This window comes from Plectropomus leopardus, chromosome 7 (assembly GCF_026936395.1).
Source record: "Plectropomus leopardus strain MGB_pleo_1.0 chromosome 7, ASM2693639v1, whole genome shotgun sequence".
Lineage (NCBI taxonomy): Eukaryota > Metazoa > Chordata > Actinopteri > Perciformes > Serranidae > Plectropomus > Plectropomus leopardus.
In genome coordinates, this window is record NC_142182.1 from 7,810,383 (window position 1) to 7,826,409 (window position 16,027).

Sequence of the window (16,027 nt, forward strand, 5' to 3'; positions counted from 1 at the left end):
AGAGTGCTGTTTTTTCTGTCTTTCACAGAAACCAGTGCTGTCACAAAACAGATTTGTATAGCCTGTTTATTTGCATTTTTGGCAAAGTCTGCACCAATATATGAGTCTATGGTCTGTACAAGGTTATGGCGCGTGCATCCTCTGAAGTTTGCATGTAGTTGCAGTGCACATATCCCCAGGTTTGGACTATTTCAAGAATTTACAATGCAGTATCAGAAAAAACAAGATTCACAAAATCCTTCCTCCTGTGTCTGAACATTTTGAAGACTTTTGAAAGATAAATTTAAGTCAATTAAATACCAATTATGGCCTTATTTTTAGATTAATGAATTCAGTGCCTTTCATATGAGCTGCAAAATTAAGACAAACTAGCACCAGTGATTCATCTTTTTTGGTGTCTGACCTAATGCAGAACTCTGCTCTGCACTGCACCCCTGCAGCAGGTTCCTCTTAATCCTGTCCAGACTCATGTTAGCAGGACAGTGTCGTCATGGAAGCTGAACGCCAACCTCCAGTCATTGGCTTGGATGCACAGTTCAGGGACTAGTAACCACAGGTCAGGGATAAGGAAACAAGGTGTTAGGTGGCTAGAAAATTAAGGTCAGTGCAATAAATTGGGACTCATAGGAAGTCAATCTTGTATGGATGTGAGTATGAGGTTATCTCCATCAAGTAAAACGCTGCATTACGTAACATTTACAGACATTAAATGGTTCCCAGAGCTTTAGCTTGCTTTGCTTATAATGAAGCAAATTTACCTTTGCATTCGATATGGACTCCACTCCAACTGGTTTGTACGCTCTTGATGCAAATTAGATGACCACCAAGTGTCTGCTCAATTATGCTGAGTTAAAGTGCTTTTCCATCTGATGCTAGTAAGATAATCTAATCTTTAAATCTTAATTTTGCCACAGTGTTGGCCCTCGATGTGTGCAGATATCTCATTCTTGAGTGTGTCATCACTTGATAATTCTGTACAGTGTTCATCATTTACTCCTCCTGCTCATTCACCTCACAAGGACTCATCTGAATGGTGCTAGAAAAGAACAGAGAGGTGACTAATGTAGACAGCGTTCGAGTCTGAATAGACAAAACCTGTTGAATAGTTGGGCAGCGTTTGCTTACACAGGTTATACAGACATGCACACACGCAGACACTCGTACCCTCTCTCTTAGACAAAGATGGTGATGGAGAATGAATCCAGAATAAATGCTCATTATCTTTTTTTTTTCCTGCATCATAGCAGTGCAGTCAAGTGATCTGTCTATTCTGTTGTTACGAGTGGATTGTTTTTGGCTCTCTTTTGATTTGTCCAACCTTTCTTTGGTTCCTTTTCAACCGAGTCTATTTCTATTTCGTCTTCATCTTTTCCGTCTCCTCACTCTCTCGCCCTCTCCCTGTGCATTTCTCAATATTTACCTTTCTCATATTGCTCCCCTCCTCCATCTTCACTATCTGATTGCTCTCTCGGTTTAAGTCGATTGATTTTCTGCCAACATGTCTGTCTCGCCTGTCTGTTAGTCCGTCTGTCTCGCCTGCCTGTCTCCCTGTCGGTCCACCTGCCCCTCTTCATCTCGCTGTCTATCTGCCCGTCTTATGTCTTCATCTGGCTGCTTTTTCTATTTTTATCCAGTTGTTTGTGAGGCCGCACTGGGAGTGACTCAGTGTCTCTAAGCTCCAGTCCACTTTTATCTACCCCTGACACACACACACACACACACACACACACACACACACACACACACACACCTCAGTTCTTATCCTCTCCATCAGATAACCTAGACTGTTATTTGGCAATCTGGATCAGTCTATTGAGAGACAGCTGTGTGTATAATATTGGCCAAAGCCATGAGGCTGTGTAGGCAGTATTTTGAAGCATTGTTGATGGGCAAATATAGGCTTGAGCAGGGACGGGGACTGTCAAACAGCATGAAATTAGCGTGCAGCATTATTTAACGTCTTGCATTGTTGAACAATGTGGTTAACCATAATTGCTTGCAAAATTGCTTGCCAGTATTACAGCTTTAAAACGTTGCCAGGGAGGGAGAGGTGACAGCTGAGGGCGAAGGCAGGTCTAGTTGGCTTTATTAGATACAACAGTGCTGTTCAAGTATGCAAAACAAAGGTGGAAAAAACAAAACGTGTCAGTTCTGCAGGGTGCAGTGTGAATTCAAATATGTTTTTTTTTTTTTTTTGCAAAGATTTGTTTTTATTAATAGATGCAAATGACAGTGCAATTGCAGTTACAAATATTTTCAGGATTCCATTCATGCATATGAAAACATTATTTTAAAAAAGTAAAAGTACAAAGATACATATCAAAACAAAACAAAGGTCCCCAAAAAACAACAAAACAGACACAAACTATAGGGATACTATTACTTTAATATATATACAGAGAAGATGTACTAATTAAACCTAAGGAACATTCGGAGGAACTAATATATGTGTATAAACTCATGAATGGATCAGAATTGTCCGAAGAATCAATATAATATCACCTTTGGTAATTGTGCTATTTAATACTGATACATGCTCATAAAACACAACTATAGACTACTGGACATTTTAGTTTTTACAATATATGATGTTTTTTTTATTTTTTATTGCTGATGATAAATGTGCTTCTTATATAGAACTTAATGCATCATTGAAACCTACTTAAAACCTACAATAAAGCAAATTTTTGAATAGATTCATGAGTAACAACTATACAATATCCATATATACAGGCTTATTATAATCTAATGCAGAATTATTAACTGCTTATATACATGTACAAATCACTCCTACACAGGTTTATAAATGTGTTTTACACCCCTAACTGGTGGGCTGCAGTCCAAATGTGGGTTGTGGGTCCTTTCTAAATTGACTGCAGTTTGTAGTTTGTAAAACAAATTTGAATTTCCAGCACAGGGCTTTCATTCTGAAGTGCCGTTTCCTGATGTTCTTAGATATTATTCAGCGTATTACCATCCTGTGCCTTTGCAGCATTTTTATGTCACTGATCTTGAAGCAATAATATGGACTTTGTTGTTTGCAGGGCTATCTGTTTACTAAGTTTGAACCAGTTGCACGTTATTCTTGCAATGTGTTTAATTTCATTGTGTTGTGGTGTTGATCACATCTTGTGAAATATCATTACATATGTGGTAATTTATCTCATGTGTGGACCTTCGACTAATGACTAAGGACAAAATCTGGACCCAGTTTGGAACAACTGTTTTTATCTCAATATATTATGATGACATACTGTGTCACAACAGTTTACACAACAGTTATGGAGGGAGGATGAGTTATAGTGGTTAACAGAGATATTAATAAACACAGGAAAGGTTTTTTTTTTTTCAGAAAAAGACGAGCTAATGCTCTCAGAGGAGAGGAGAGGGAAGGAAGGATGAGGAGAGAGGAAGGAGCCATAGTAGAAGCAGCCCCAGCTGCTCAGTGTGGATGAAGGTGGAGGGTAGAGGAAGGTGGGCGGCGTGTAGTTCCAGAAATACGAGTCTTGACTCACCGCCGATTTTTGTCTGTATGTGTTTTTCCAGGACACAGTTAGTCAGATTTATGACTGTTGAAGGCTCAAGCTAAAATATGCCCTGGAGGCAGATTTGGCTTTTAATAAAAAAATAAAAATAAAAAAAACAGGGATTATAAATATCCTAAGTCTGATGCATTTGTATTCTAAACCCGTAGCTGGTACATCATGTATTAGAAAGAGATGCTTTACGACTCGTCTCCAGTAGAGTCTTGTTTCACCTGGTAGCACTGATTTCTTCTCTGATACTGCTTGTCTGGTTCTTCTTTGCAGCATTTGCGTTTGAAATAAGAACACAAATCCTCTAGCATCACCATGTTTTTAAGATACATGTACACAGCTGCTCTTGAAATACAGATGTAAGTGTTGTGAAAATACAAACGGCTACATCTTGAATTTCCCTTTCTCTCTCTCTGTCTGTCTCTCTGTCACAGGTGGAACACGATGACTGCAGCCCCAACAACGTGACACTGGGTTACTACGTGACCAGCGGCAAAATTGTCTACATTTCCTCCTTGGTGGTTGAGGCGCTGCATGTTTACGGTTTTGACAAGCTGCTGTCGGACATCAGGCAGCACACTCCATTGGTTAAGGCAGTTCTGGTTCCCGTGGCAACCTGGGTGCCCGCTCCAAGCATTCACCTGCAGCTGAAAACAGGTGATGAAACCTGATGGAAGAAAAAAGATAGATGAGTGTTTACAGAACATAATTTAACAAACCTGGACTGCTGATGTTAATTATGGAGAGCAAAAGGAGACAGAATAGCAGAGGTTAGAGAAATGCAGGGAGGAGGAGGAGGAGGAGAAGAGAATATGAGCAGAAGGAGAGCTGGGTGATAGAGAATGCAACGAGAGTATGGGGAGGGAGACACAGGGGAAGAGTAGAGCGGAGACAAAATTAGAAAATTCTGATTACATGTCTGCTCTCCTTTACTCTTCTCTGATACCCTAAATCCCATACAAACTCCCATGATTGCAGAGCAAAGGCAAATTGGTCCATTCACTTAGTCAGCCTCTTAAGCCTCTTAAAAAAACACATTTCAGCACACACACATATTAAATCGAGTCTTTAGGGAACAAGGGCACGAAAATCAGTACAATTAACAAATAGCTATTTAAAAGATACATGTGTGGATTGTCGACCCATTAATTTTCTAAATTAAGAATTGTATTTTTTTGTTTTTTATTCATGCATTTGAGTTAACTTCAGCTCACTGGAAAGAATTTGATATATTTTGCTGGGTGTTGCTAATTACATATTTATTTATTTTTACATAATTATAATAATTACACAAAAAAAAAGATAGGGCTGGGCAATATATTGATAATACAACAATATAGTGATATGACACTAGAAAACATCTTACATTTTTGATATCTTAATATCTGAAGCGTTGCCTTGTCCAAGTTTTAAAGCCTGCATACAGTCCAGTGTAATTTTTAGAATTTTCCATAATTATCTTGGTTTTCTATTATTTGCATTTAGCCATTTAGTAATTATATCCACATTACTTATGATAATTTATCAAAAATATAGTTGTGAAATATTTTGTAAAAGCAAAAATAGCCGTCCCTGCAATTTCGCTGCAATATCCATCGTGTGGTGTTTAGTAAAAAAATTATTGTGATATTTGATTTCGTTCATATTGGCCAACCCTAATTTTAAAATTATTTGCATTTCAAGGCGAACTAATAATGGTTTTCTTTTTTTTTAAATTATCAATCGGTTAAATTATCACAGAACATGAACTGTAAAAGGTCATTGCTTTGGTTTTATGGCCTGCAAAGTTTGATTTTCTCACCACTCTCACAACCTTGATCACAGCAGCATATAGTTGCTGCTTTTAGTTAAACAGCACCAATAAATCCAAAGTGCACTACTTGGCCTGCACCAAAAAGCACACAAAGTTAGCAATTAGCTGTTGCAAATAGAGCAGCATTTAGCAGCCAAACAGATATTTTTCTTAGGAGCTGGCAGAGACTAAAGGGGGAGTGCATATTGGACTTAAAAAAATGACTTCAGACAAATGCTACTCTGAGTCTGCTGGATGTGTGAATAGGCAACTATCTGCTAACACCTTTGCCATTGGCTGGGCCATACGAAGAAAATCTAATATAATATTTTGTTGACCAAATACCTTGATATCGATATTGTGATGATATTGTAGGGTTGGTATACAGTTGGTGCTTTCACAAAGTATTTACACAAGATTTCTGAGAAATGTAATGCAACCTTTAAAATCAGGAAAAGGCACATTAGAATGTTACAATATCCAAAATCTAGACAATACCAAGTCTCATATAACAATATTGATATAATATCGATATAGAGCCTTTAGCCTTACATTTGTGTTTGTAGAAAAAAGATAGTTGTTGTAAAAATTGGTGTAGTCAGTGTACTTTCATGGAATTTTTTCCACTATTACATATATTTCAGATCCACGTTGGATCTAAAATATATATATATTTTTTTAAATTATATAGCATATATTGTCATAATTTATTTAATATATAACAGTTAACTAGGAATTCAACAGTATCTGTGCTTTCAGTGTTTTCTGAAATACCAACTGAACTATGGTACATGGCCAAAATACATATTTGATTGCTTGTTGTGTGTATATTGTAATACAGACTAGTCCTATATTAGTAAGCAGCTCTGTATGAAGTAGGCACTTTAGGCCCTAACAAAAATCCATTTCTGGCTTGTTGAGCTCATAAACCATAAATACACAGTATAATGCCAATTCACCATCCACAGCACAATTTGCATAAGATTACCAACTGGGTCAACAGTGTTTGTGCCTGCAATGTGTTGCAGACTATGAGACCAGTGAAGGATGTAGAGCCTTTGAGATGTAGCCTGCGCTCATAAGCACCACGGCGTTTGAATTTAGGTCAGAATATTGTTCCACCTCTCCTATCCCCTTTAGAGTTTATTTAAAAAGAGCGGAGAAAGACAGAGTGCAGGGAGAGAATGGAGGGCGACTGCAGTATAGGGACTGAGACAACATTAATAACATCCTCCATAATCTGCTGATGGACTCAATATTGTTTACCCTGTTCCTGCACGCTGCAGAGCTGTGTGACGCTGACAGACAACTACTCTTTTAGTTGTTCTCATTCTAGATAGTGGCGATAATCCTCTTTCTCTGTCTCGCTGCCTAGGTTTCTCGCTCACACAGGAAACATCTATCTGGAGCAATACTTTCATTAATACGAAAAACACAGACCCAGATACAGATTCCAGATACAGCTTTGTGAAGTAGATTGTTGCAGAGTTTCTAAATCATTTCTCTTGTGTTAAATGTAGTTCTTATTGATGTTGGTGCTATAGATGCATTTGTATTAAATAGGGCTGGGTGGTATGGCTGTAAAATAATATCACAATATTTAACAGTATTTTTTTGTTCTAATGATATTATTGACGATATAACATTGATACTAACAATGTCTAATTATTAATTTCAAGAACATACAATTACAAAAAAATAATCGTTATAGTTGTATACAATGCATTGCAAAAGTATTCACCCGCCCTTGGCATTTTTCCTATTTTTTTACATTATGACCTATAATTCAAATAGATTTTTATTGGATTTTTTTTGTAATGGACTCACACAGAATAGTCATATTGGTGAAGTGAAATGAAATTCAGAACAGATGTACACAAACTAAGGTCATGTGATACTTAGATTGCACACAGGTGGACTTTAAATTAACAAATTATGTCACTTTTTTTAGGTGATTGGTAGCTCCAGGTCTTATTTAGGGGCGTCGTAGCAAAAGGGGTGAAAACATATGCACGCACCATTTTTCATTATTTTATTTTTCAGAATTTCTTTAAACTTTCTTTTGCATTTTACTTCATCAACGGCCAGAAAATCCGCTCTTTATTAAATTAAAGGGTCTAATTTTCTTTTTGACGGTAGCGTTTAAAACAGCATAAATCATGCATGACGTCAGAAACAAAGTACTAATTTGTAGGAGGTAATTGGATGTAATTGCCATTTTCTTCTGTTGCTCTGTTTGTTTTTTGGTTTTTTGTTCATGTTAATTATTTACAGACTAAAATAAATTGCCGTTTCAATTTCAGTTCATATATATATCATTTTCTATCTTCCGTCAGTGCTGAGGTTTGTCGGCCCAACAGACAACATATACTCCTGCAGTTTCGTCCAGATGTTGGAGCAGCGGCTAGAAAACGCCTTCGACGAGGCTCAGGACAAAGTGCTGGAGACCTACAACAGACTCACTGTGGAGGTAATGCATGGGCTCATGGAGGCTATTTATAGTGCAAAATGCAGACAGCCAAGTGTGTCATATTTGCATGTAGCATGCTAATCAGGAAAACGTGAATAATAAAGCTGGAGGTAATATTGCGGTCACTTAGGACAATGCAACTTTTTATGTGTCTGCGACCTCATTGTTTCTCTTCCACAGTACAAGTGTTTTACTGCAAATTAACACACAAAACATGGAAAATTGCTGTCTAATTATTCAATAAAATGTCAAAATATTCAGAATTGTTTGGTAGCAATTTGCACTTTAAGAAGGGAGCGACTGTGGCGGCAGTTAATGGATTATATCCACAAACACAATCAAAGCTCATTCTCCTGCAGAGCTGCTTTATGTCTGAACCTTTCAAATGCTTTTCCTCCTTGAGTTGTCTGCTTCTTTCTCTGTGACTTTCAAGGTACTCTCATGACTGCAGGATATACATGCACACGCCATCATAATCATAAAGTAGGTCTCAACAAGCGGAAGCAGATATAGGGTCCATTCATAATTCATCCTCTGAAATATTAACACTCATGGAGGAATGTGATAGGAATTCCTCGTATCATCGTCTGCTTTGCTGGTGACTCAGTCACATTGTTTTCAGAGCGCCAAACTGGTCTTATTATAGAAAGCAAAATAACATTGTTCATTGGAAGTGTCATTCTGTGTCTGGAGCTCTGGTATGCATACTTTAGTAGACATTTGGTATAATACCGTTAAATATTTCTGTAGGAATGTTTGAATTATACATGTGCTGCCTGTTTATGGGTTTCAGTTGAATTCTAATGTTGCAAAAATGGTGTGTTTCTCCTCAGATCCAGAGTGTGTCCCAGGAGCCTGGCTCTCCGTCAGTCTCTTTGGTGTATGTGGTGAAGAACCAGGATGCGTTTCTAAACGGGACGATCTCCAGCGGCCTCCTCAACCAGCTGACCGCAGAGCTGGTGGGATACTTCCTGTTCTACCCGCCCATGGTCATCGCTGAGCGTAAGTAAAACCACACTGCACTTTTAGGTCCTTAAGGGGACAGCTGTGGTGATGACATAAAGATCTTATTAACAATCAGTGTGTTAGAGTGTGACCTCAGCTCTCCACATAATCAGCTGCCTCCATCAATGCTGTACAGTCATTCTTAAGCTGGTGTACAAATAAAGTCTAATTTAAGGAGCCCCGAGAAGGTATAAAAGTTATGTTTACCTTTTGTGTTTCCAACTAAAATGCAGTAGGTGTGTGCCTCCTCAGCTGAAAAATAAAGCCAGTGCAGACGTGCCAAAAACTGAAGTTCATTAAACGGCAACTTCAAGCAGCCAATCAATCCCTGTAGACAAATATCCAACTTAAAAGCAAAAATAAACACGTTTACAGACTGGTACAAAAAATGGTTTTGGTCTCCATAGCAAGATGCAGGAACAGCACCGAGCTCTGAGGCCAAATTTAAATAACTGTCAAAAGTGAAATTACATATTCCGGGTTTGTCGCATGATGCCATGGGGTCAAAAAAGACTTTTTTCTGTTGACTTAGATTGGGGAAAGACATGTCTATAAATCAGTGATATATTTTTTGAGCGTCAAAATCCCAGAGGAATGATTTTTTTTACCATCAGGATTTGATCTGTTTAGTGCAAAATTAAACAATTTTTCCTCATTCAGGTTAGCAGAGCGCTAAACCGGAAGTTAGCCATTTGGGTGACACACACAGCAGCACTTGGCTGCCGTAAGTCTTTTGTGCACATGCCCGATGGCTGTGCCAGAGGTGTGCGTGTGAATGTTTCAAAACTGAGTAGCAGGTGGCACCTTGTATGGTAGCTTCAGCCAGCAGTATGTAAATGTGCGTGTGAACGGGTGAATGTGACCCGTAGTGTGAAAGTGCTTTAAGTGGTTGAATGACTAAGAGGACTATACAAGTGCATGCCCTTTTACCAATTCTCTTCATAGTTAATTAGCGTGGTTTCAAGCAGTGAACATACTTGTGTTGAAGTGACACAGGCCTGATGATCCCAATGCTCTCCATACATTTAAAGGTCGTATATGAAGCCGGCAGCTACAGAAGTTTGCATGAACGTTACTGAACAATTCTTCCCTTGCTTGTTGCTCATCTCTGAGCAATCACAGCTACGCAGAGTTGCTTCGTTTTAATCGCAACACATAAAGACTCGGCCCGCATTGTCTAACCCACAATTAATGGTGCGTGACCAGCAAATTAAAGTTCAGTCAGAGTGCTTGATACTCATTCACTTGATGTACCTCCAAGCCATCTTCTCAGAGGCACTGCTGGGCTATTATGATGCATTTGTAATTATTCACAGAGGGCTGTTAGTGAAGAATGAAAATGAGTAATTTATGTGCTGAAGAGGCACGTGGCGCTGACAGTTGCAAATATTCAGTTTGAGTCAATGCACCATGCCGCAGCTCATTTCCATGACCCTATCAAAAACAACATTATGTCTGCCATTTTAGGAGTTCATCCAAACTGACATTTAAAAGCGCTGAGGTGCATCACAAAACAGGATTGGTGTTGACATTCTACTTACTTGACATTATGTTATCCTAATGGGTGTTATTTTCGCTCACTCTGACACACTGCAAGGAAGCTCTCTCCATTAGCACTGGGGTTCATTTATAGTTAAAAAGGTGATGTTTTAGACTTCTATTAAACCCTAGAAACCTGGAGCAACATCGCTTTCCCTGCTGCTTTGAGATGCTTTTCACATGTATTTAAACTTTTGAATCCTGTCCAAATTTGTGTGATTATTTTCAGAAACATAGAGGAAAAGGCAATAAGCAGCTTGGTAAGAAATGTTATAAACACTGCAAGAAATTAGTAGTACTAGAAGATTATTTTTTTAAATGGTTGGGAACAATTTCTAGGGAACAAATTACATATTTATAATTTATCATTTCTATATATAAATTATAAATTATATTTAGACTTTATATATATATATCAAATATAAATTATATTTTCTAATTTCTTGTTAATTTTCAACAGGTTTCAAAGGCTAAACTAGTTTTTTTCGTCATTTGCTTTTTGCACCTTTTGCATTATATTTCTCCAAGTTTAACATCATACTGATGGGCTTGATATGTGTTTTTTTACTGCAAAAGAATCCTTATGTGGCAAGGAAGTGTAAACTAGCCATATTTTTCTAAGTAGCTTCAGTGTTACCCTCAGGCTGCGAAGGTTGACTTGCAAACAAAACAAGGATAGAGACTGTGCCCACATTCCTGCTTTGTGCCTTTTTATGAGCTTTTCGGCAGCAGCAGCAGCAGCAGCAGCAGCAGCAGCAGCAGCAAGGGAACAAGTGTACAGAGCTGAGCTTGAATCCTGATTTTTTTTTTTACGTTCAGAGCTTTATTTTAGTCTTGAAAGGCTCAGCAGACAGAGGTTGGAGGTAGGATGGAGGGAGCAGGGAAGGATTGCAATATTGACACAAAGGAGCATAGATATTTTGAGCTGAAGAGGGGACAGAAAATGACCTAACCTGATGTGAGTGTGCTCACCACAGAGCTTCACATTAGGAAGAGTAATGTCTCTTCTTGCTAATTTTGTTGTCATTGCCTGGTAGTTGTTGTGCTGCTGAGCTGAGACAGACTTAAAAGCCTCATAGTGCGCTTAACAACACTGACTTCTGAGAACCACTGAGTCCACTGCAGGAAAATAAATGATTCATTACTTAGCGTATGTTTGTCCTGGGGGAATTCAGGGTAACTCTATATTGTGTAAGTCTAGAAGGCTATATTATGGCCTTCAGCGAAGAAAGAACCTCAAATTTGAACCTGTCATTTATATACTATTGATTTGTTTTTCAAAATACATCTAGAAAAAATCCTAGTTTGGAATAACCTTGCTGCCATCCTTTTACTGCAAGTTAAGAGGAGACGCTACACGCAATAAAACCATGGAAGTGAATCTGATTTTTAAATTAAAAAGCCATTGAGTTTCTAGCATTGAAAATGTATGCATTTAAATTATGTATCTGAATTTTGTTGCCCCTGAATTCAGTTCTTCAAATATTCAATAACTCATTTTCACCTTGATTTTTCAATGTTCACAAACTCAGAATCCGCAAATTCACATAAAAAATAAATTTAAAAAAATCACATAATATATATTCAAGTTGCTCAGATAGTCCAGATTCCCATGCCAGGTATAGAATTCGACTTATGTAAATTCAAGTTGCTCAAATTCGATCTGCCAAATTCAGAGGCTAAAATACGAGGTATAAAATTCAGCATAAACAGTGAGGGGAGACTCATGGGTAAAATAAGTTGTTGAAAATTTGAAGAATTGAATCCAAAAAAACTTAGATACATAATTCCAATGCCTAAATATTCAGTACTAGAAATTCAAGGCCTTTTTATTGCATATGAAGTAAATTTTTAGGAGGCAGAAAGACTGTTGAGCTTTACAGTAGGTATACTCTAAAATAGGGTGAGTCATTTTGTATTCCTTTTATTGCTTGTCTCATCAGTAATCAGTTTGTCTCTGAAACATCAGTCATTTTAAAAAGACACATGATAATAGATCTTAATTACAGCGAATGCAATCAGTGCAGCAGTACACACAGACATTTGTTTTATTTAACTCCAGCTATTAAAAGTCGTTATATTCATAAGCGAACGGCCATAGACCCGTAGACGAGCCTCATGAGCTCAGTTTGTATTCCGCTGCAGCCTCTAATGCCATCTGTGAGATTTTAAAAGGGCAAACAGCTGTACAGCTCCTATCATCTGAATCATGCCATCGGCAATCTGTTGTCCATGTCCCCTGAATGAGCTAATTTTAGCCTGGTGAGATTAGATTAGTATCTATTTGTGCAAACTCTCAACACCCAAAGGGCTAAAACATCACACTTCACATGGGCACATCCAAAGCCACATGGCATCACCACGGAAACCATGTCTGTTCCCCTAAAAAAAAACACTGCTTCTTTTACCCACCATGAAACAGGCAAAAAGTAGATTAACTATCAGTTTAAAAAAAGGCTGTAAGTACTCACAGATACATCTGTCATAATAATGAATAGTCTACATCGGCACAGACACATCGGCTGTGTTTTTGAAATGCGGGCCCCAATGAATGATCAATCAAAAAAATGAACTGAAAAAAAAAAGTTAAAAAGTTGTTTTTTTCCCTTTTTTTGCAACATAATTTTAAATATAAAAATAAAATTAAGAGAACTATATGAATAGTTTTCTGGAACCCCCCCCTTAGCTAATTTTCAGATCATTTCTTAATCACCTTTTGGACATATCCAGTTACATTTCCAGTTACTTGTTATGTTATTTTCCATGTGTTTGAAAGAAACCAAAGACATTTTTCTCAGGTTTCAGAGGTTTTAATGCGAGTGACCGTCATCTTAATGCAGCACAAGAAAACTGATGTCATTCCAGGTGTTGAAGAAAGAGGTTAAAGAAAAAGTTAGATTAAAGAAAGTTAGAATGTCTTACTTTAATTGTTTTAAAATTATTTTTTTCCTGACCTGACATGCACCATATAGATAATTAAACTTGTTTCAAGTTTTTAATTTTTCTAGTAAAGCTTCTTTGTGCCCATATAGCTGCAAAGATCAGCTTGATGTAAATCTGCCAAAGCTGCTGACTGCACCTGTGTGAACGTGTCTGTCAAAAGCAGCTCTCAAGTCTCGTTTAAACAGAATTGTTTGCATATCGATTATAAATCAGACAGGCCAGAATAAGCTCATTACAGATATATTGGTATAGCTGTGTATTCAGCCTAATCACTAGAAAAACTGTTGGCACTGTACATTTCTGCAAACTACAGATTATATGTGTTACAATATGTCGAAACTTTATGTTGGTCTTTTTATTGGATTTTTATTGGAAACCTGGACAAATTTCTTTATAAAACATGGGAAGAAGACAAAGGTCAATTTAAGAAGAGATGACCCAGAAATTGAAAAAAGAAGAAAGAAAAAAGAAAAAAGGAAATGACCTTAAAAAACTGCTAAAAAAAAACCTGCTAAAAAAATCGATAAAAATAAATTTAAATATATATTCATGATAATGGTACACATAGTTTTCTGGAAATTTATCCCTAACTTAAAAAAAAACACATTTTTGTAGGACAGTTCTTGTCAAGTTGCTCACTGCGATTTTTTTCCCATGCCATGTTTTTGAAAGAATTCAAAGCAGTTTGCTCTGGGTTCAAAGGCTTAAATACTTGCATCTGAATGCAGCTCGAGAAAAGTGCTCTCGATCCGGTTTTCAAAGGGTTAAACCTATCATTATACATTTGCTTATCATTCGATTGGAGCGGGAGCGTTTTCTGTTTCCCCTCCAACACTGCAGCGTTAATGAAACGAGCGCGCTGGATTTGTCGGCCCGTTGAGCTGATTCTCTAAAGGGTGCTGAATGCGTCTGAACCATAACACTTCAGTGCTGTTTGTCTCAAGTGTTTATGTGAGCTTGTTGTTGGAGCTCACAGTGAATGTAAATGTGCTCACGTACAGATGCTTCAGGAGGGCGGCAGCAGACAGTCAGCATGCTGAGCAGAAACACTCGCTGGTATTATCAGCTACTGCCGCTGCAACGCCATTGACTCGAGCTAAACACAACCCTCGGCAGACTGCCAGCTCGGAGGAGTTAGGTGGAGACAGATGGTGAACCAGGCAGATGGGAAATAAGGAGCGAGAGGTTGAAGGATGAGTAGGACACAGAAAGAGGCCGACGGACTGAGGGAGTGATGATGGGTAGAAGGAGACAGAAGGAGACAGTCAGCTGGATGGAAAGGAAGAGGCGTTTTAGGAAATGAATGGGCTGACAGGTAAACAGGTAGAGAATGAGGCAGGTGCAGAGGCACGCAAGCAGAAAGAAAGGGTGATAGCTGGTGTGGATGGATGGAGGAAGTAGACAGTGAGCGGTGAGAAAGCAAAGGGCTTATAATGAAACCTGACAAGTGTTTAATCGTATTTTATCACCCGCGTCACTTCGGCACAAAAAACACAGTGCTGTCACATTTGCATGGCTGTCATGGAAAAAAACTTTTAACAAACAGATTATAATAGATAATGAATATGTATGAAGTAAATAAAAAAATCATGTCTAGACTAGACTTAGAGGTATTGAAATACGCCAGTAAAGTGCCTGAGGGACGACGTTTTCTGCAGGCTGATGCAAAAGTTAGCATTGTTGTGGTTCCCTCATCAGCCTGTGAGATTTTTCCATTGGATATTTGATTAGTGCAGAAAATAAGTTCTGTGGGAAAAAAACCTAACCATTTTTGATACGTACACATTTTGTTCAGCAAGATAATCTTCACAAATGATAAATATGTATAAAATAACTAACTAAATAATACTCAATTTCTAGACTTGACTTAGAAGTATTAAAATATGCCAATAAAGTGCAAGAGGGATGATGTTTCCTGCAAGCTGATGAAAGTTAGCATCACTGTGGTTCCCTCGTCAAAAAGCCTATGAGATTTTTCTATTGGATTTTTGATCATTGCAGAAAATAAGCTCTGTGGTAAACATAAGCGATACTTTCACGTTTTGTTTGGCAAGATAATCTTCACAAATGAGTGACACTTTTATAAGTGTTGAAGCCTAAATGCAATCACCAGAGGTAAAAAGCTAATGTTAGACTTTAAACGAACTAAATTATGGTTGCGTTGCCACCACTGGCAAGGCTGTAAAGCCGTGTTTGTTTCAGCTTGATGACGTTCTGTAGTCTTATTTAGCCACTTGTTAGCAGTCGCCTTTTTAAGACGCATAAAAGCTTCAAAGTTTGTGAGTGGGATATTTGCTGTATGCCACTATATAGCATTAACATGCACTATAAACTGGTCTAGTTCCCCAATTTCAGGTGGAGTTACAAAAGTCTTAAATTCAGTTTTCTTTAAATGCTCCTTTAACTTTCTCTCTCTCTCTCTCTCTCTCTCTCTCTCTCTCTTTGTCTTTTTAGCCCTCGAATACCATAATCTCAACACATCGATGGCAACCAAGAACTACTGGGTTATAACAGGTAAATTGCTTTTGTGCACGCACGAACACACACACACGCGCGCACACACACACACACACACACACACACACAAAAGTGCTACTGGGTGATCAGTGGTAATCAAGAGCTGCATTGATCGGACAAAACAGCAGTTAGTTAAATGCCCTGGCGCTCGTTGTTGTGCAGTTCAGCAGAATAGTATTGGCTCTCTCATTTTCCTCCCTCCCTCCGTCCCTCCCTGTCTTAACA

The 16,027-nt window shown here is 38.1% G+C and overlaps 1 protein-coding gene across 5 annotated transcripts in view; it reads left to right on the forward strand.

Annotated features, from left to right (window-relative positions):
• kiaa1549la (KIAA1549-like a) overlaps positions 1 to 16,027 on the forward strand; it is a 121,017-nt gene that overhangs the window by 52,515 nt on the left and 52,475 nt on the right. For all 5 annotated transcript variants that reach the window (XM_042495435.2, XM_088079783.1, XM_088079784.1 and 2 more), the window contains 4 exons: positions 3,971 to 4,193; positions 7,665 to 7,798; positions 8,632 to 8,800; positions 15,740 to 15,799. In XM_042495435.2, the coding sequence (XP_042351369.1) occupies positions 3,971 to 4,193; positions 7,665 to 7,798; positions 8,632 to 8,800; positions 15,740 to 15,799 (586 nt within the window). The remainder of the gene's footprint in view (positions 1 to 3,970; positions 4,194 to 7,664; positions 7,799 to 8,631; positions 8,801 to 15,739; positions 15,800 to 16,027) is intronic.